This window comes from Nyctereutes procyonoides, unplaced genomic scaffold, assembly GCF_905146905.1.
Source record: "Nyctereutes procyonoides isolate TBG_1078 unplaced genomic scaffold, NYPRO_anot_genome, whole genome shotgun sequence".
Classification (NCBI taxonomy): Eukaryota; Metazoa; Chordata; class Mammalia; order Carnivora; family Canidae; genus Nyctereutes; species Nyctereutes procyonoides.
In genome coordinates, this window is record NW_026575140.1 from 49,336,619 (window position 1) to 49,358,651 (window position 22,033).

A 22,033-nucleotide genomic window follows, 5' to 3' on the forward strand; every position below is an offset into this window, starting at 1 on the left:
GGAAAAAGAAACTAAAAAGTGACCAGGTAAATCTGAATTAAAAAAAAAATCTAGAAATACAAAATTCAGTAACTTTTAGATAAAAATAACATTTTAAATAACTGATTCAACAGAAGATTAGACCCATCATAAGAGACAATCAGTGAACTAAAACACAAATCTGAAGCAACTACCATCAATGTAAAAGAGCTACATACTATATGATTTCAACTATATAACATTATGGAAAAAAGCACAACTACAGAGACAGTAAAAAAGATTTGTGGCTGTCAGGGACCAGATAGGAAAAGATAGAGATGAAAAGGCAGAGTACAGACAATTTTTAGGGCAGTGAAAAACTCTAATACCATAATGATAGACACCTCATTGTACATTTGTCCAAAGCCATAGAATGCACAACACCAAAAGTGAACTCTAATATAAACTATGAACTATGGGTGACTATAATGTGTCCAGGTAGGTTCATCAACTGCAACAAATGTCCTGCTCTGGTGGGAGTCATGGATGATGGAGCAGCAGACCTATACATGTGCAGAGGCCAAGGGTATATGGGAAATTGCTGTACCTTCCAGTCAATTGTGCTGTGAATCTTAAATGATGCTGCTCTGGAAAGGGGCACCTGGGTGGCTCAGTCGTTAAGTATCTGCCTTCCACTCTGGTCATGACCTCAGGGTTCTGGGATTGAGCCCCACATAGGGCTCCCTGCTCAATGGGGAGTCTCCTTCTCCCTCTCCTCCCCTCGTGTGTTGTCACTATCTCTCTCTTTCTCTCAAAGAAATAAGTAAATTCTCAAAACAAAACAAAACAAAAAACCTGCTCTGAAAAAAAATAGTCTTACTAGAGGAAAAAAAAAGAAAAAGCAAACAAAAAAGAATCACCTGGCCCTATAAAAAACAACAGATAAGATGAAAGAGAGGAAAAACATGGAGGCTGTCTACTCAGAATTCCAGGTGGTAGGACGCCAACCAGCTTAGCAGCTGAGCGTCTGCCTTCGGCTCAGGGCGTGATCCCAGGATCCAGGATGGAGTCCCACATCGGGTTCCCTGCGGGGAGCCTGCTTCTCCCTCTGCCTGTGTCTCTGCCCCCCTCCCCGTGTGTCTCTCATGAATAAATAAACCTTTAAAAAGAAAAAAATGTGTCTCTCATGAATAAATAAACTTTTAAAAAGAAAAAAAAAGAATTCCAGGTGGTGATGACCAAAAAATTAAAGAGTATAACTTCAAAAAGAATCGAGGAGAAATAAAGAGGTGGTCGTTGAAATGCCTGGGTTTAACTCTAGCTCCCTGCTCACTCTACAACCTTAGGCAAGTTACTTAACTTTTCTAAGCCATGAATTTCTCATGTGTAACACAGGGCAATAATGCCAACCTTGTGGAGGTGACATGACAATTAAGTGAAACTGAAGTATAGCACTTAGCCCAGAACCCAATAAATGTCACCTGTCGACAATTAAAAAATAATTTTATCTGCAAAATACATTAAGTAGTAAATTAAGAATGAGATAAAGGGGATCCCTGGGTGGCTCAGCAGTTTAGCGCCTGACTTTGGCCCAGGGCGTGGTCCTAGGGTCCCCAGATCGAGTCCTGCATTGGGCTCCCTGCGTGGAGCCTGCTTCTCCCTCTGCCTGTGTCTCTGCCTCTCTTGTCTCTCATGAATAAACAAAATCTTAAAAAAAAAAAAAGAATGAGGAGGGGATGCCTGGGTGGCTCAGGGGCTGAGCATCTGCCTTCAGTTCAGGGCGTGATTCTGGTCCAGGGATCGAGTCCCATATTCGACTCCCTGTGAGGAGCCTGCTTCTCCCTCTATGTCTCTTCCTCTCTCTCTCTGAATAAATAAATAAAATCTTAAAAAAAAAAAAAAAAAAGAAAAGAAAAAAGAATGAGATGAGAATGGAATAAGCATAACTGGAAATGATTTGATTTCAAAATGTGTGGAAGGGAAAGGTCAGATGACACTTAACTCTTCTTCATTTGTTAATCCTGCTAATATCCTTTTGAGAGGATCCTCACTGCTGGTAGGTATTCCTTGCTGTTCCTATTTTATACACCAATCCTCCTCCAGGACATTCTCCAAATCCTTCCAAATTTGCAAGTGGGTGTGAGAGAAAAGAAAATTATTCCAATCCTTTTATTCCCCATCTCAAGTTCTACTTTGTAAACCGATTAAACAAAAAACAGGATAGAGACAAGAAAACCACATACTTACTTTTCATTAATTTTCCTGATAATTCCTTTAGTGGTGAAGAGGGGTTATTTCTACTGGCTACTAGAAGTCTGGAGGAGGATTCTTGGGTTTCCATGGAAACTTGATGCATTCCTGTTCTGGCCATTTCAAGATGGAGAGACTGGGCACTGTCACATTCCCGGGAAAGCAGCAAGTGATTCTGAATGTTGCTAGTTCTATTGTTCAGGTCAATTCCTTCTGGTTGAGTCATTAGTAATTGGGCTGAGCTAGAATCCTCCAATCTCTTGTCAAGAGACTCAGTTACAAAAGATGTTGCAGTTTCATGCTTTTTAGATGGAGACACAGGCTCAGCCAATGAGCTCTGCTTCACAGTGTTCAGACTGTGTGCTCTTATTCGGGACCAAGTTGTAGAGTGAAAACTTTCAGCTTCTAACCAAAATTTAACCAAATGCTCCATTCTCCGAAGTTCCATGAATTGAATAAAATAAGGGAGGACAAGAGTGTCGCGCAAGACTTGCTCAAGGGTCTTTGAAAGACTTGATTTGGTCTCTTGAGTCTGGTAGTCCAGACAAGATCTGCCTGAAAGAAGCAAAAGATTAGCAGTTGAGTAACAAATAATTTAAGATTGATGGATTAATCAGCCACCTTCAGCATCAATGGTACCAGAATTTTTGAATAAAATTTAGTTCCCTAGTAATTTAAATGAATAAAGAATTAGAAATACTATCATTTTGGCTTCTACACAAGCAAAGTAACAAGTGTCCAAAACTTAATCTATTAAAAAGCTCTCTGTAACTCAATTACTCTTATGTTTTGTTTTGCTTTGTTTTAAGATTTTACTTATTTATTCATGAGAGACTGAGAGAGAGAGAGGCAGAGACATAGGCAGAGGGAGAAGCAGGCTCCATGCAGGGAGCCCGATGTGTGACTCGATCTCAGGACTCCAGGATCACAACCTGAGCCAAAGGTTCAGCCCAGCCACTGAGCTACCCAGGCGTCCCACTCTTATCTTTTATTTATTTTTTATGTTTATTTTTTAAATATTTGGCTCCTTTTTTATTTATTTATTTTTATTTATTTATGATAGTCACAGAGAGAGAGAGAGAGAGAGAGAGAGAGAGAGAGAGGCAGAGACACAGGCAGAGGGAGAAGCAGGCTCCATGCACCGGGAGCCCGATGTGAGATTCGATCCCGGGTCTCCAGGATCACGCCCTGGGCCAAAGGCAGGCGCCAAACCGCTGCGCCACCCAGGGATCCCTTGGCTCCTTTTTTAAAAAAAGATTTTATTTTATTATTTACTCATGAGAGACAGAGAGAGAGAGAGAGAGAGAGAGAGAGAGAGAGAGAGAGGTAGAGACACAGGCAAAGGGAGAAGCAGGCTCCATGCAGGGAGCCCAACATGGGACTCAATCTCAGGGCTCCAGGATCAGGGCCTGGGCTGAAGGCGGCACTAAACCACTGAGCCACCTGGACTGCCCCCCACTTTTATCTTTTAATGGCAGTTCAGATCATGTAAATTCTTGAGGAAAAAAAAATCTTACAATACTAGTCCCAAAGAAAGAATGAAGGCCAATAACATGAAAATATATTAGATTTAATAATAAAAAAAAACCAGAAAAGCAAATTAATACAAAATAACATTTTTGTCTGTCAAACCGGAAGATGTTTTTTTCAAAAAATAACAAAAATTAACAATGCACAAGAGAATAGGCAACACCTGTCACCCACTGATGATGGAAATAAAAAATGGCAAAACCTCTTTGGAGGAGCATTCAGTAACAGACAGCAAAGCTTTAATAATCCACATGATTTGCAATCCAATAATCCCACCTCTAGTAACCTTTCCTGAAGAAAAATTGTGCATGTGTGGATACAGCCGGAAAAATGTTACCAACTCTCAACATTCATTACAACAGAATAAAGAATAGCTCTGGGATTCTACTTTGAAAACTAAAACTAAACTTACCAAAACTTAATAAAAATAAGTTAATTTTATATTTAATTAAATTAAGGTTATAACTAACCACAAACTAGTTATTAGAATAAACAAAAAAAATTTGTTTTACATTTCCAGCAGTGACATATTGAGGTTCATCTTCATAAAATTAACAGGCTTTCACCAATTTTTCAAAAGGGCTTTTCTTAATCCTTTGGTATTCAAATCATTTTCTTTTGAAGCACTTCATTTATCATCCTTGCTAGCTACCTCATTTTCTTTCTTTTTCGTTTTTTGAAAGAGAGCGCAAGAGTGAGCACAGCCCAACACAGGGCTCGATCTAATAACCCTGAGGTCACGACCTGAGCCGAAATCAAGTCAGACGCTTAATCAACTGTGCCATCCAGGCTCCCCCTGGCTGTCTCATTTTCAATGTTAACCAGTGTATCTCTGTTAACATCACTCCCTTAAACTTCAGGAAATCCTGGTCCTTTGCAAGATTTACAATTTTTTAAATGAAATTTTTAATTTTGAGATAATGGTAATTTCAAACACAATTGTAAGACACAATACAGAGAGATCCCATGTACCCTTTGCCCAGGCTCCCCATGGTAACATCTTACAATCCTGTAGTACAGGATCACATCAAGGTGCTGACTGACATTGACAGGACCCACCACTCTTCCCCATTTCACCTGTACTCACCTATGCACTTCATTCTATGCAATTTTATTATATATAAGCGCCAAGATACTCAACAGTTCCAATGCCACATGGATCCCTCATGTGGCCTTTTATAACCACCTCTTCCATTTCTAACCTCAGCAAACACACTCTGCTCTTCATTCTTCTATTTCTGTCACTTCAAGAATATTATACAAATGGAATCATACTGCATATAATCCTTTGTGATTGGCTTTTGATGCTCAGCATAATTCCCTTAAGACCATGCACATTGTTAGGTATAATAATAGTCTGCTCTTTTTCATTGTGGAGTATTCTGTGGCATGGATGTAACAGTTTAACCATTCGTTCACCTGCTGAAAGACAGTTTTTGGCTTTTAAGCTGCTATGGACATTGGTGTGTAGGTTTTTGTGTGAATGTAAGTTCCCATTTCTCTGGGATAAACGCCTACGAGCACAAATGCAGGGTCATATGGTAACTGCACGTTTACCTTTATAATAAACTGCCAAACTGTTTTCCAGAGTGGCTGTACCATTTCACATTCCCACCAGCAACATATAAGTAATCCAGTAAAACTTACAATTTTACGTTGTGACCAATATAAATGCTGTTGGCATCGTGTGGCTCAGTGTGACCCATAAACACTTTGACACCTTCAAATATATACAAATGTTAAGCAAAGATGTCAGGGACTAATTTTATTAGACATCAATTTGTTCATTTTTTTTTCAATTTATGGTATCAAGATACGCAATTTTTATAAGTGCAGAACTCTAGGTAACAAAAAATCAGAAAATATCGATCTTCTGCCTATCTTTTCTGGGGTGGGTTGAGGGGGGGAAAGTTATTTTAACATAATAGGGATAATACTACAAACACTGCTTTGTGACCTTTTTTCACTTTAACCTTAGATACTCTCTATGTCATCTTCAGACTTTCAAACAGCTACCCCCCAAAAAAATAAATAAACAAACAAACAAACCAACAGCTACCCAGTATTCCAGATGCAGGTATACCATAGTTTGACCATTTCTCCATTAGTAGATATTTACATGTCATTCCTCATTTTTTTGCTTTCACAAACACTGCAATAAACAGCTTTACACATACTTGTATATATAGCTTTTCACATACATGTGAATATATCAAAAGCTCGATCTTCTATTTTATATTTTGTAAATAGTTCCAAACTGCCTTCCAAAAAATCTTCATGAATTTATAGTTCCACTAAATAGAAGTGGCCATTTCTCTTCATCTCTGTTAATATTCATTATTATCAAACTTTAAATATCTGCTGAAGCGCTAGGGAGAACATTAACTCATTATTGAGATCTGCATTTCCCTGAGTATGAGTGAAATGAGGCATCTTTTTCATATAATTAGTGGTCAAATGTATTTCTTCTTCTGGAAATAGGCCATTTTTCCACTGAGAAAGTTTTCTATTTTATGCTTATGGGAACACAATAGAGTATCATTCATCATACTTATAGCTATTATTTTTTAAATTTTATTTATTTTTTAAAGTAGGCTCCATGCCCAAAGTGGGGATCAACTCACAACCCTCAGGTCAAGAGTCACATGTTCTACTGACTGAGCCAGCCAGGCCCCCCACAGCTGTTATTTTAAACATATTTTTTTCCAAGCTCATTCCAATTATATAGTTCTAGTATCCTCCAGCAAGAGTTTCACATAGTACACTCAAATCCTTCTCCCCACTGGAAGTTAGCAAAAAGTGAGTTACTTACCCAGGTCACCAAAATGAGCAGCCTCCATGTGGCTTGGCTGCTTCTTAAGTGTCGCTGTCCTGCTACTTGAAAAGGAGTCCATGTTGGCAGAAATGGCATTGATTGCAACATGACTTGGTCCTGCTGCCTCCAGCAAGGCATGATTTTTAGTGCTTTTTTGTGGGGAATGTACAGATATTGAAGCTGAAATTAAAAAAAAAAAAAAGTTAAAAATTAAACACAATTTGATAGGCTGAAACTGTCTCATACATAAAAGGGCTTTAAGAGAACTTTAAAAAATAAAGTTTGTAACCTCTCTTAAGTATGCACACTCAACAAAAAATAGGGGAAAGGTAAATTAATCAAGGAGCAGAAAATTGGAAAGAAATGCCCTATTGTTTATAATTCTCAAAAATACTGTGCCAAAAATGGAACTTAAAACAGAGATGCTTCTTTGAGAGGTTCTACTGATGACAGAAAGTACTCAAGCCCCAAAACATTCTGATATATGGACCCCTTTCAATTCCTTAACCCTTTTTTGTCCAAGGAACAAAACAAAGAACTGAAGAATGGGGCAAAGATGAGAAAAACACTCTTCAGAATACTAATTTTACTTTTTAACTGGGTAAAAATTTCTCTAATGAAAATCATTTATGATCAAAGTTCAAGCTGCTTAAAGATAAAGCCCACTTAAAAAACTCACAAATCAAATTTTTTTTAGTAGTCTGAAGAAATATTCTATGGACATCAGAATAAAGAGGTTACCCATTTTTTAGGATATAAGCAACTCAATATTACAATACTGTCAAAATAGTCCTGGACCTTGTTGCTACAGCTGGATCAACACTCTACCTATCTTATTTATTCCACACAAATATTAATGATTCTTCCTAAAGGTTTTTAAGAAGTTTTGGTCTAGTACATTGCTGTAGCAAGAAGGATAAAAATGATATAGGTCACCCTCAAGATAAATAACTCAGATAATTTAAATTGTAGCTACTAGCACCATTTATTATTACACTGCCAACAGATCAGGGCTCTCAATCTCAGCAAATGGTTCCCAGACACAGAATCTGAGTAATAACAAGTCATATTTCTTATGAAGAATACATAGTTCAAATTATTACTCAAGATGTTTTTATAAATTTAAGCAGGTAAGAATATGAATATCCACGTCTGTTTGCCAGGTATCTCTATTTACCATTCAACGAGAGGTGGGAGAATTATCTAACAGAGTTGTCTTCTAGAGATTTCTTTTTTTATTTTAGAAAGTTTTGTTTACTTATTTTCATGATAAACTGAAGAAAGGAAAATCATTTTAGCAAGTCTGTAAATAATAATAGCTAGTTTTGTATAGACAACAAGCTACAAATAACATTCTATAAGAAAGATAAAACTTTCTAATTATTTCCTAATTAGGTAAGTATGATACAAAATGCTATTAATTTATTTGTGCAAGGCTTTATTTCTCCTCTTTTTTTAACTTCTCTGTTAGAAGGATTAACTTATTTTAGATGTTGCTTCCAGATAGTCTATCTTCCTTTGGTCTCCATGGTACTACTTGCTCCTTAATTTCGTTTTCTATCTGTGCCTCCCTCTTAAGCCCTTAGAACAGTTTTTCTTTCTTTTTTTTTTTTTAAGACTTTATTTATTTATTCATGAGAGACACACACAGAAAGAGAGAGAGAGGCAGAGACATAGGCAGAGGGAGAAGCAAGCTCCATGCAGGAGGCCTGACGTGGGACTCGATCCCTGGGTCTCCAGGATCAGGCCCTGGGCTGAAGGCAGCGCTAGACCGCTAAGCCACCCGGGCTGCCCTAGAACAGTTTTTCAATGCCCACTATGTCAGAGATGGTCTCCTTCCATGACTCCTCTTCCTGAGGTTCTCTGTTCTTTTATTCTTTCTGCTACAAACATTTATTCTAAAACCCTTAGTTATTTAGAGCCATCTTTTTTCAACGTATTTTTTAAACCTGTGAATGCTCCTTTTTTTCCCCAAATAAACTTAAGTGAGACGCTGATACATCTGTAAGGTAGGTAAGAGTCTAGATAAAATGGGTACCTAAAATCTAAACAGATAAAGGAGATTTTTTAAAAAGTTATTAGTAACTCTAGCTGATTCAAAGGGAAAGTCTCTTTCACACCCTGGACCTGGACCTCTCTGGAAACAGCTCCTAGGGTAAATAAACCTCAAGGCACCCCAGTGGAGAACCTCCAACTTGTATCTGAGACCTGTTCCTTTGATCTGGGCTTTGGTCCTGTATCTTTAATTACTTACTGCTAGCTATTCTCACTTTGATTTTAGCATATCAAGACCAATTTATTCCAATACCAAACTTACACCATCTTCTTCCAAACTAATGCTCCTTCCCTGTCTCTGTTCAATCTGCTGGTCTCCAAAGCTCAAAATCTTGGACACATTCTTTTCCACTTTACATGTTAACCTGCCATGATCTGTTGATTTTTCCTTAAAGGTATTTAAAAATCAACTTACCTGGTTATTATCAACACCACACCCTTACTACAGGCCTTTCTGTATTATAACAAAAAAATTTCTAGGGTCTCCATCCTATAGAACTCTTCCAGACTCACCTTTCATAAATACCCTATGTAAAGCATCAACATCCTGTTCAAAAGCCTACAGGGTCCCTATTTTCTCTGTCTCGACTCTGTTCTGGTCTTTAAGGCCCTCATAACTGGATATCAATCTTCTGTAAAAATATCCCTTTACTCCATCTACAGGTCTCTTTGCCCAGTGTATACTCAAAGAAATAAGAAGTTGAGCTGTTAGGAGAAAAAGAGAAAGAACTGTTTATTTTATTCAAATCCTTCTTACTGTTCAACTTTTATAAAGATTAAGTCTCATTTCTACAAAATCTTCCCTATACTTCAGAAAATATCTGCTGATCTCAACTTCCTCTGAACTCCTCCCAATACTTCATTTAACTAAGTCAGCATATTGAGGGCTGCTTCTGCTATAACTAGAAAACAAGAGATACCAATGCAGTATCTCCCACACCAGGCATTATTATACTGGTTGCTTGATGTACATTTTTGGGGGTACACTGTTTCGTTATCTCTCATAACAGTTTCACAAGACCAGTGTTTTCCTCATTTTGGAGATGTAGATACAGACAAAAGTTAATTACTTTGCTAAAAGTCAATGAGATAGTAAAGAGTTGTTTCACAGGCAGGATTTCAACTCTGGTCTGCCAGACTCTAGAAAATCATTCCTTTACCTTTGGTTGGAAACTCGGACTCTAGAATTACTGTGTGGATAAAATATGTAAATGTCTCTAAGTACCTCCTACCCAACATGCCGAAATTGAACATATAATTTCCCAACTTGGTTCTCCACCATTCACACTGTTATGGTAGCCAGAAAAGTAGGTGTTAACCTCCCTATCTCTTACACCTCATCTTTAATTAATAACAAAGTTCTATCTGTTTTAGCTCTAAACTGATCAATCCAGATCTCTTTATTTTCAATCACTACAGGTCTAGCCCATGCCATCTATGGAATCCCTTGACTAATGTTCTTCCCTTTACCAATGTGTAAGTTCAATGCATACAGGATCCAATTCTTTTTTTTTTTTTTTTTTGTCTAGCTGCAGTTTTTGCTTAATGCCTAAAAATGCCTTGTAATGTGGCAGAACAGATGTTCAAGAAATGGTTATTAGTATGTTAGTGTATTTGCTGCTATTCTACATCTAAATCCTAATCAGACTGAAAACTTCTTGAGGGCTTGTTTCCTATACTGCTTCTGTATAGCCCTAAGGTAAAGCACAGATTATGTACTGTCACAGAGTAGGAACATGGTACAGACTTAGGAGTTAGGCAGGCCAATCCTCTCACTCCACAAATGAAGAATCTGAAGGTTACATGACTTTTCAAGGTCACACGGTTACTAGCAGAGTTTAGAGTAGAAGACCTGAGCAATCTAAAGTGCCTGAGACATCAAATTCTTTCCTTCTACATTCAGATCTAGTCTTTATACATGCTGCTTGCTAAGGGCTTAAAGTCTTTATCAAAGCCAATCAAATTTTGCCTAAGGAGGGCAGTATGAACCAACACGGAATCCAAATGGTTTCATATTATCAGAAGTAAGCAGAAAATAAGACTGTAAGGCACCCTAGCTCTTCCCTAATGTTACAAAACTCTTAAGTTATAATTAGTCTCTCTCTAGCAAACTGAGCATATATGGCTAATACTCAATGCTAGCCACACAACCTACAAACATTTGAAAGAAAAATCTAAGTAGCAATCTACAGATGTCATGTAAATAAAATTTATTTACATGAAATTTACATGTAATGGCTATATAAGTAATTCCCATTATAATTTTCCATTCCAATCTTTGTAACTGACATAATGAAATCAGTCAAAACTACAATAGAGATTACTACCTAAAAAGCATGCTTGAAGTTATAAATAAAGACAATATATTGATTATAATAAAGTATTCTAAGTAAATTTTAAATTAAGATCACTCACCCAAAGTAACAGAGAAGTAAAAACTGTAATCATCTATACTTCTGGATAAACAAAAGAAAATCAAGCCTTGTAATGTGGCAGTTCTTTCACTCCAGAACTGTCAGCTCAGTTCAGAGTTCTTTTCACTTTTTGTTTTTAAATATTTATTTATTTATTTGAGAGAGAGAGAGAGAGAGCGTGAGAGAGCACGCATGCTGGGGGGAGGGAGAATGTGTGAGGCAGACTCCGCACAGAGCCTGACTCAGAGCTCTATCTCACAATCCTGAGATCACGACCTGTGCCAAAACCAAGAGTTGGAGGTTCAACCCACCTCAGAGTCCCTCATTTTTTGTTTTTTAAAATAAAGTCAAGTATAAACCATAAGAGACTCTCAACTATAGGAAACAAACTGAAGGTTGCTGGAGGGGAGTTAGGTGGCGGGATGGGGTAACCGAGTGATGGGCCTGGAGGCAGGCACCTGATCTAATGAGTAATGAGCACTGGTGTTATAAACAACTCATGAATCACTAAACTCTACCTCTGAAACTAATAATATACTCTATGTTAATTAATTGATTTTAAATTTAAAAAAATAATAAAATGAAATAAAGTCAACTCATCAATTTTAGGGAACAATCAAACGTGATTAATATAGGAGGATACTGGTTTACTGTATCACTAGGACAGCCAACAAGTACTTAGTAAAAGCCTATCATATGCAAGATGCTGAAGAATATATAGGTTGAACGAGGAAGTCAGTCACGATCATAAATAATTATAAAAGAAGGCAGAGATGACTAATGGCAAGAGATGAGGGAAGATAACAGGATTAAATAGTCTATAAATGCAAAGCACATCGTTTTTTAATACAATGTAATGCTACTGAACTCACCTTTAATTGACTTGACATCTGAGGTCTTCTCTTGTTCTTTGCCTTTCACTGGAAGATAAAAGAGCATCATGACCACCTTCTACAGTCAAAAAGAGCCCCTCTATATGATGTAAAAATTAGACAAGCTTTATTCTAACAGAGGAGTATTCAAAGTTGTACAACAATGGGATAATTGCCTTGAAGGGGGACAGGGCAAGACAGTTGTCGGGTGAAGTTTCTATAAGGAAGTGACCTTTGAACGTGGTTCAGTCAAGAGCACTGAACAATGTATTCTGACACTGGTTCAAATTCTCGCTTGCCACTTATTATACAGCCATGTGATCATGGACAAGTACTTTACTTCTCTAGGTCTCAATTTCTTTGATTTATAAAGTTAGAGGAGAGTGATAACACCTACCTTACAGGGTTCTGAGTAAAAAAATAAATAGTTGTAAAGGGCTTAGAAGAGTAACAGACACACGGTTAATTTAGGATGTTAACTAATATTATTAATATATGCCCACTACTAGATGCATCCTGAAGAAAGAGTTCTTTGGTTATGTATCCTATCTTACTTCTTGTGTATTCCTCTCATAGCATCAAATACAAACATTCTAAACTTATACTCTAAATATTTAATACTCAAGGCTTAACAATTTCTTTTAAAAAGTTATAGTCTCAGGGATCCCTGGGTGGCTCAGCAGTTTAGCGCCTGCCTTTGGCCAGGGCGCAATCCTGGAGTCCCGGGATCGAGTCCCGCGTCAGGCTCCCGGCGTGGAGCCTGCTTCTCCCTCCTCCTGTGTCTGTGCCTCTCTCTATGTCTATCACTCATAAATAAATAAATAAATAAATAAATAAATAAATAAATAAATAAATCTTAAAAAAAAGTTATAGTCTCTTCTCCATTATACAAAACAGTAGAAATTCTACTGTAAACATGCTAATAATATAATATCCAAGAAAGGAAGGTACACGGCAGCTTAAGCAAAGCGTGAACTTACAGGATCTGACAAAAGATTATTTTTAACCTTTCTCACTTTTCTTGTATTTTTTTCAACATTAATTTTTTTTTAACCCTACCATGAGAAGCTATCAAAATAAGAAATCCCAAAATGTGACCATCTCCCTACTTCATGTTCTTTAACTTTCAACACTGAAAAGCAGTAGCAGGAAATAACTAGCTCCAAGAGTATCTGATAAATTAATCCATCAATAAATATTTGAGTGTCTCGTATGTGCTAGACACTCTCCTGGCTCAGAAAAGAGCAGTCCTGCCTTCAAGAAGTCTACATACAAGACTGTGGAGACATAAATGGACAAAAACAAAACAAGATCATTTCAAGTATTGATCACTGCTGTTGGGAAGAAAATAAGGAAATGTGGTAGAAGTGATTGGGCTGTAGCCCTCACTACAGCATCTGCTAACTGACTACATCTCCCACGTGAAACACGAACTTGTCTTGACTTCCAAGGCACTCCACCCTCCCTGGTTTTCTGGCTGTTCCTCCTCAGTTTATCCCCTGACCAACTTCTCCTTTACCCACTGAGAGTTTCTCAGAGAAAGGGTTTGAGCACCTTTTCTTTTCACTATGTACACATATGGATTTCCTGGCTGAACTTACCCATTCTGAACACTGAGGATAAGCTGTGAATCCTAAATTTCTATTCCTAGTCTAAATACTTTTTGACCTTAAATTCATTTAACCATCTACCCATTTGTCTATAATTACACTGGTCCAAAATAGAACGTACCATCTCTTCCCAAACCTGGTATACCTCACTTTTCATTTTCTCTCATGAATGACGCCCCCACCCCAGTTTCTCAGGCGAAAAATCTCATTCTTAACATGTCTCTCCCTTACCTCCCACACCCAACCGCTTCTAAAACCAACTGGTTCAATCACTAAAACATACCTCTACAGTTCTACTTTTGTCACCCTCAATACATTCTCATCAATCAGATCTAGTTAATATTTCAAACAGAAAAGTACACAATCCAACTTCACTAAATACTAGTGTTTTGCCTTACTTCTCTTTTCTCTCTTAATATTATATAGTAAATGGTCCTGTCCCATTGCTCCTCTTCCCTTCGCATAAATACTGCCCTAAATTGGATGTGTTTAGTGCCACGTAGGTTTTCAAACCATTACTACATGAGTGTAAAACATGAGATTATTCCGCACACCTTTAAAAATTACATGAATGGTATTCTACAATTCTGAAATTTGTATTCATCCCATAATTTATCTATATTGATACAGTTCTAATACATTCCTGTAGTCTAGTGCATTCATTTTAGCTGCTTAATTCCTAAAATACACCTTTATTTATTCATTTTCCTGTTAATGAACCTGTTAGGTTTTATTTCCTAGTTTTCACTATCACAAACAATGATGTGATCAACATTCTAGTACATATCTTCCTATGTACATATGTGAGACTTTCTCTAGGATAAAACACTTTATAAATGGAACTGTTAGGGAACCAACGATGGGCATTTTTAATGAAAGTGGCTATTTAATGAATACTTTTCAAATGGTATTGATGGTGTTTTTAATTCATTTCCTTGATTTCCTTTGAGGGAGATATCCTTTCATATTTACCAGATATTTAGGTTTCCTCTTTTATGGGCGCCTATTCCTTTGTCCCTTATTTATAGAAATTCCACACATATTCTGGATACTAATTCTTTGTGTTCTAAATATCTTATGTGTATTTTATTGTTTGGAAGCTTTAAATTTTAATGTGCTTTAATGTAGCCAAATTTACCTATGTGGATTGTATTTTCCTATGTTTTATTGTTTAGCCCTAGATAAGATTTTTTTTCCTCTGTACTTTCTTCCATATGATTTCAAGTTTTGCTTTTTAAAATTCTGGGCTCTTACCTACCTGAAATTTATTTCTCTTTATCAGATTCCAGGAAACTACAGCCTATGAGTCAAATCAAGCCCATTTCTAGTTTGTTGTTTTTTATTTTTTTTTTGTTTTGTTTTGTCTTGTTTTTTGTTTTTTTCACAAATAAGGTTTAGTTTAGCACAGCCATGTCCATTTGTTAACATACTATCCAGGGCTACAAGGACACTATCTAGTCTTTTATATAAAGTTTGCTGACCCCTGATGCATATGATCGAAGGTAGAAAATCCTAATTCTTTTTTTGCCAGAGGGACAACAAGCATCATTTACTGATTAGTCCAACCCTTCCCAACTGAACAGGAACACTTTATATACCAACTTTCCATACATACATGGGTCTGTTTTTGAGTATTTAGTTCTACTGTCTTAATTACCTAATCATATAATCAGCCTTTGGCAGGGTCGAGCCCTCTACTTCATTCTCTTTTGAAACTATCCACCCTATTAATTATAAGGTCAATTTTGTCCTGATCCTAAAACCTGCATGGGAATTTTTAAAGTAGCATTGACTTAATGATTAATTTGGGAGACAGTTCACATCTTTCCAATACTGAGTCTTTCTATCCATGAACATAGTTTACCTCTCCATTTATTTGGGTCTCCTTTCATGTCAAATCAGGTTTTGTAAACTCCATAAAGTTTTTAATCTTTTATTTTTACTGGCATACAGCGGTACAACTGAATTTTAAATACTTAGATATAAACACACATTTTTAAACCCCCCCCGAGTTCTTTTATGATTTCTAATAGTATGTATATAGACTTTCTTCAGTTTTTTATATATGCAATCATGTTATCTGGGGCTAATGAATGATTCCTTTGTTCCCATTCCCTCTCAAAACTTAAATGTCTCCTTTTTGTTTGGTGTATGTGCTATTGTGAAGACTATCTTAGCTTTCTTTTTGTCCTACATCCCTGCTATATTTTCCCATCCTTTTGCTTTTAACCTTCTCATGATCCTTTTTATATCTGAACAGTATACAGGAGGAATCTAGTCTTTTTACTGTCTGGGGCAGCCCATTTCTGTTTATTGTGATTACTGTTCTTGATGTCTAAAGATCATTCTGAAAACTTTCACTTTAATTAAGAGTTTGTTGATTTCCCTTGGTTATTCTGTGTATTTTGCTTTATGTATTTTGAGACTGATATTAGGTGCAAAGCAGTTCAGAGTTTTATATTCCTACTACCCTGTTCATTTTATCAAAATGTAGTGTACATTTTTAGCTCTGATGTCTCATGCTTTAAAGTACGTCATCTGCCACACAGCTTTCTTCTGGTTGACATTTGTCTGCTATATCTTTCCATCCAGTTATGTTCAATTTCTCTGTGTCTTAACGTTTGTGTTCTCAGTAGTTTATGGCTGGATTTTGTCTTATTATTCAGCCCGACTTTTTATCTTTTAGCTCTTTAGTCTTTTGCTAGAATTTAGTCTATTTACATTTATCATGACTATTGATCTATTTAGGTTTATTTCAGCCACCTTATTTTGTACTGCTGACTATGCTTTTTCTTGTTTCTATATTTCTTTTTATTATGAAACTTCTAAAATAGAATACTAAATTTTAATTTAAGTAACACTCAGGTTTATCAAATTTTAACATTATGCTATATTTGCTTCTGAAAAATTTTCAAAAGAAATAAAACATGCATGTGTAATTGCGGTCTCTGATCTTGTTCCCTCCTTCCTAGGGAAATAATTTCATAAATTGAATATTTATTATATCCACCCACATTTTTACTCTTTAATATATTTGTGTATCTATAAACAACATATAGCACTGATTGAAGGTTTTTAAACTTTATACAACTGGTCCTACCAATTGCCATTCCCAACAGCAGTGGACCCTAACCAAATCTTGGTACAGTCAGCCTTTAATCCCATCCTCAGGACTTCTCAAGAACTTTACTCCCAGGAGTAACACCCCTCTCTCCTGTATCATTTTATCCTTCTCTACCATCATTACTATCAGCATACAAACACATTCTAGTATCTTTTATCTTTAAAAAAAAAAAAAAACCCTTAACCAAATACAAATAGCCCCTTTTAGTTCCTTTGCACTTCAGTTTCTTGAAAAAGGTGTTTTTAGTTTTACTCTTGCTACTTTCCACACTTTACATTCTCCCTTCAACCCATTCCACTGATACTACTCAATTACTTCCACATTATCAAACTGAGTAGTCATTTCTATCTTGATCTTGCAAGTGACACATTCACTACAATACTCCCTTCTTTTTGAAATGTTATCTTCTCTTAGCTCCCACGTAATTGCACTCCTATATAATTGGCATCTTATTTTTTATTCTTCTTTGCCAATGGCTCATGCTCCTCGATTTAAACTTTTAAAAACATTAAAAGATGTTATTATTCATCTGAGAGAAACCAAGAGAGCACAGCAGGGGGAGAGGCAGAAGCAAACCTCACCCACCCCACTGAGCCAGGAGCCCAAGACGCTCAATCCCAGTACCTGGAGATCATGACCTGAGCAGAAGGCAGATGCTCAACTATCGGAACCACTCAGGTGCCCTCAATTTAACTTCTAAAAGCTGGTTTAATGCCAGAGCTCTCACGTAAGCTCCCTTCTGGTCTATAGTATGGCAGGAAATGCTACCTGGCCACCAAACTCATTCTCCTCTTCCTAGCAAGACAGCTGTAGCCTAGTAGCTAGTTACTAGCTGGCTATTTACATTTCCCAGGAGCTTTCGCAGTTATCTATGACCATGTGATTAACTTCCCACCAACAGAATGTGAATAGAAATTATTATGTGCCACATCCTGGCCAAAGATTCTCTTTCCTCCTTACCATGGGTCAGAAGACTGAGGATAGACAGAAAGGGCTATGATCCAGCTTTGATAAAACAGATAAGACCCTAAGGGAAAGAAGTGTAACAAGATGGGAGGAAAATGATCACTGAATGACTGTGAAGCAAAGACCTCTAATGAACTTGGATGGTTACACTCAAGAGAATAATTTAAAAGTCTATCTTGTTTGAGCCATTACACTTCAGTGTATCTTTGTTATAGTAACTTAGCCTTTCAATTAATTCACACATTATATGTATTCTCTAGGTGATCTCATCTAGTCCCATGTCGTTAATCATTTATGCAAAATATTTCTAAACCCAGAACCAGATCTCACGTTCTGACCTCTTTTCAGAACTACAGAATCCAACTGCCTCTTTGACATATCCACATAGATGTCTGTTATCATAAACTCACAACTGTCAAAAGACAATTCCTGATTCTTCCTACCTCAAGTTCTAAGCCCAAAGTTTTCCCAGTTTTTCTTCACTCCAATCACTTACTCAAGTTATGCCATCTCTATATCCAAAACATATCCATTCCCAGTAAGTTCCAGCCTTCTTCGGGTCCCTTAAACACACCCAGCTATTCCTGCCTCAAGGTATTTGTACTTCCGGTTCTCTCTGGCTAAAAGCAGTTCCTTTGATCTTTTGTGAGACTGGCTCTCTCCCCTCATTCAAATGGCATCTTCTCAGATGAGCCTTCCTTTATTATCTGAACACAAACTGTCACCCTGGATCTACTCTCACATAGGTTTAAATTCTCTGCACAGCACTTTTTACTAGTGGATATTTTTTTTTATTCACTTATTCAGTAAATATTCATTAAATTCCTAACTATACCAAGGCACTGACCCAGACTTGGGGATACAGCTGCAAACAAAATCAACTTGCATCTTAATAAAATACATAGTAAAGTAGATGGCGATAAATCTTGTAGAGAAAGTAGGGCAAGATAGTAGTGCAGGGGCTGGGGACTGGAATGTTAAAAGTAGGATGGACAGAGAAAGCCTTACCAAAGATGTCAAATGATCAAAAACCTGAAGGAGATGAGAGAATGAAATAGTGGAGGCCTATGGGAAGAGTTTTCCAAGGAGAGAGAAAAAGTGAGTGCAAAGGCCCTGAGGTGGGAATGTACTTGACAACAAAGAGACCAATATATAAATGGAACAGTGATGGAAAAAGAGAGCAGGAAATGAACACAGAGAGGAAATGGGACCTAGATTAAGGAGGGCCATGTATAGGAATAGAAGCTTCCTATACATGGAAGCTACTGGAGAAATTTGAACAGAAATGTGGCATAATGCATTTTGAAAATATACCATAGGGGTCAAGGATGGAAGAAGGGAAACCAACTGAAGCCTAGAGCAAATTAATTCTGCTTTCTCCATTTTCTTTCTTTTTTTTAATAAGATTTTATTTATTGGAGTGAGTGAGCAAGCAAGTGTAAGAGGGAAGGGGTACAAAGAGGGAGAGAAAATCCCAAGCAAGCTCCACGCTCAGCACAGAGCCCAACACAGGGCTCAATCTCACGACCCTGAAATCATGACCTGACTGAAATCAAGAGTCCGATTCTCAACCAACTGAGCCCTACTTACTCTACTTTCATAAAACAAGTTTCCTCTTAACATTTAAGCTGAGATTTGAATGACATCCTCTTAGAGGACTTCCTTAACCGCCCAATCTAAACAGAGATGATCATCTAGACTAGGGAGTTAACGGTCAGGGATAGTGAGAAAAAAACGAATTTGATTACATTCTGGTGTAGACTTAGCAGATTTGCTGATGTAGATATAGGGTAGGAGAAAACGAGAGGTTCAAGAACATACTAAAAAAACCTGGAGTTAAATTTTAGGCTAACAGATGGATCTTTCGCTTACTATATCTATTATTTCTATTAATAGATATGACTATATCTATTAGGTAGAGGTATGAAATGGACCAACAGTTAGATATACCATTCCTAATTCAGGGGAGAGAATTCAAGCTGGAGATGTAAATTCAGAAGTCATCAGCGTATAGGTGGTATTTAAAAATGGTATTTAAAGACTGGATGGAATCCCTAAACAGAAGCATCTCCAGCTTCTACTCTTGCCACATTCAGTCTGCAAAAAGCTTCTACAATGATCTTTTTATAACACAAGACCAAATCATTCCTCTTTAAAAAATTTTAAGGGGTGCCTGGGTGGCTCAGTAGGTTAAGCGTCTGACTCTTGATTTCAGTTCAGGTCATGATCTCGGGGTCAAGAGATAGAGCCCCGCAGCATCTCCACACTGAGTGTGCAGCATGCTTAAGATTCTCTCCATCTCCCTCCTCACTCATGCTCTCTTAAACAAACAAACAAAAAAATTATAGTGTCTCTGTATTTGGAATAAAACCTAACTATGGCCTACAAAGCTTCAAATATTGTCTACCTCTCCAAGCCCAAAGCACATTGGCCTTCCTTTCTTTCTTGAAGGGCATCAAATTCTTTCTTGACTTACAACCTTTGAACATGCTACTCCCTATTCCTAGAATACTCTTCCCTAACCTCTATTACCTTCTACTGATCCCTCAGCTTTAAGTTTCAAGGTCACTTGCTGAGGTCTTTCTCTAACATCAAATCAAAATATGCTTCTCTCAGGTTATCTCTGTCGTAACAGGTTATCAATCTGTAAATACACACAGGTACAGAAAGAAAGATTTTCTGTCCGCCTGTCCCAGCAGACAATAAGCTCCATAGGTAAAGGGACATTGCCTTGTTCAGTGCTTAACAACGAGGGCCTAACACAGTGCCTGCCAAACACCAGGCATTCAAAAGTATTTGTTGAACAGAGACAACAGTCTATTATGCAACATGCAATTTGCCTCATTATACACAGAATGCTTCTTTCCTCCTTAAAAAAAAAAAAAGACCAAAACAACCTATTACAACACTGTCAAACAAATTAAGAGCTATTAAATTAACTATACCCAGGTACCTTATCAACAAAGCTTCCATGTACCATTCTACAGGTTTCCTTCACTCAGCAGTGCTTTCATTCATTCATCACAGTTTTATTCACTCACCCCATGACATCAATTACTAAAACTCACTATGTACTTAAATGAATTCTTGAATTCATATCTGAATGGGGCCTTTAGGAATCATCTAATTCTCAGCTGAGAAAGAAGGAAAAAGTGGGTTAACACTTTTCTGTTCCAAGCGACCGTCAGTAGCAGAGGAGTCATGTGAACCTAAGTCCCTGATTTATTTAGTGGGCTGCATTTTTTTTGTGTGTGTTTGTTTGGTACATTTTTTTCTCCAATAACAAGAATTGAAAGAACCACTATCATCCAAAAAGACCTACGCTCGTTCATTTTGGATACATATTTTTAATGAAACACAACCACCTCCTTATCCAGGATCAAAATTAAGCTGCCTCTACTCAAAAACTGGGCAGCTATCACAATTGAAAATCAGAAATGTAAGTAGTTTACAAAGTGAGCTGTTCCAATAGTTAGTAGACTTGCTAAGTCATCAAAAGAGTCTTCTTCACTAGGGAACTTTTAGCAATAAGTAATGTTATTTTAGGAACTGCAGGATCCTCCTCTCCACCACCCCACCCCCAAAGAAGGGGAAACCAGAAAATGGCACTAGTCGAAGAAAACAGCTTTTTCACATGTTGCTTTTAGACATAAAAACCCTCAATATTCTGAAAAAGTCAGAGACTTCCGTAACACGGTACTAAAGGAATTTCCTTCTTTTTGATCTACAGTTGAGACACACAAGCACACAAACGCGAGAGCTGTTTTTACGCAAACAGGCATTAACTTGTACGGGCTCCGGCAAACAGTTTCGGACCAGACCAGCGAGACAATTCCCCTCTGACCTCGCGCGAGGAGGCCGCCTTCTCCCTCCCTGCAGAGTCCGGGAGCAAAGCAAGGCACGCACGGGGCGTCTGCGCGGAGGCCGAGGGCCTCGCCGCCCCCCGGGGAGAAAGCCCGTGCAGGCCCACCGGCCCCACCGCCGCCCCTGAGGCCCGGCCTGGCTCCCCGCCGGAGCCCCCTCTGCTACCTTTCCGCCGGAAGAAGGACATGGCGGGGCCCGGGTCGGGGCGGAGGGCGCGGGGGGACTGTCGCGGGGAGGGCCCGGCTCCCCTCATTCAGCAACCGGCCCGGACTTCCGGGTCCGCAGCGGCCGCCGCACTAGCCTGAAAGGAGACCCTTCTTCCGGGTGTGGGCCCCACCGCCTCCTCGGGAAGCCCAGGCAGCGCCTGCCGCCATATTATCAACAAGCCGCCCGCCCGGAGTTCCGGTCCTTCCCCGCGCGAGGCTTCACGGGAGGCCGCGCCGCCAGCCCCGCCGGCCCCGCCCCCCAGCCCCGCCTCCTCTCGTGGGTGCGGGGGCACGCGCCCGGCCCGCCCACGTGACCCTGCGAGCCGGCGGCCTGTGCCCTTTCCCTGGCGCCGGGGACCTCCAGCCTGC

General features: G+C 38.3%; 1 protein-coding gene across 1 annotated transcript in view; it reads right to left on the minus strand.

The window, feature by feature from the left end:
* The window catches only part of AKAP10 (A-kinase anchoring protein 10), a 78,868-nt gene extending 57,010 nt beyond the window's left edge, over nt 1-21,858 (minus strand). Inside the window, exons 1-4 of the mRNA XM_055305757.1 lie at nt 21,624-21,858; nt 11,895-11,942; nt 6,551-6,733; nt 2,206-2,763 (exon numbers count right to left, since the gene is read on the minus strand). Coding sequence (XP_055161732.1) covers nt 2,206-2,763; nt 6,551-6,733; nt 11,895-11,942; nt 21,624-21,711 — 877 coding nt within the window. The 5' untranslated portion in view covers nt 21,712-21,858. The remainder of the gene's footprint in view (nt 1-2,205; nt 2,764-6,550; nt 6,734-11,894; nt 11,943-21,623) is intronic.
* Nucleotides 21,859-22,033: the final 175 nt, after the last annotated feature.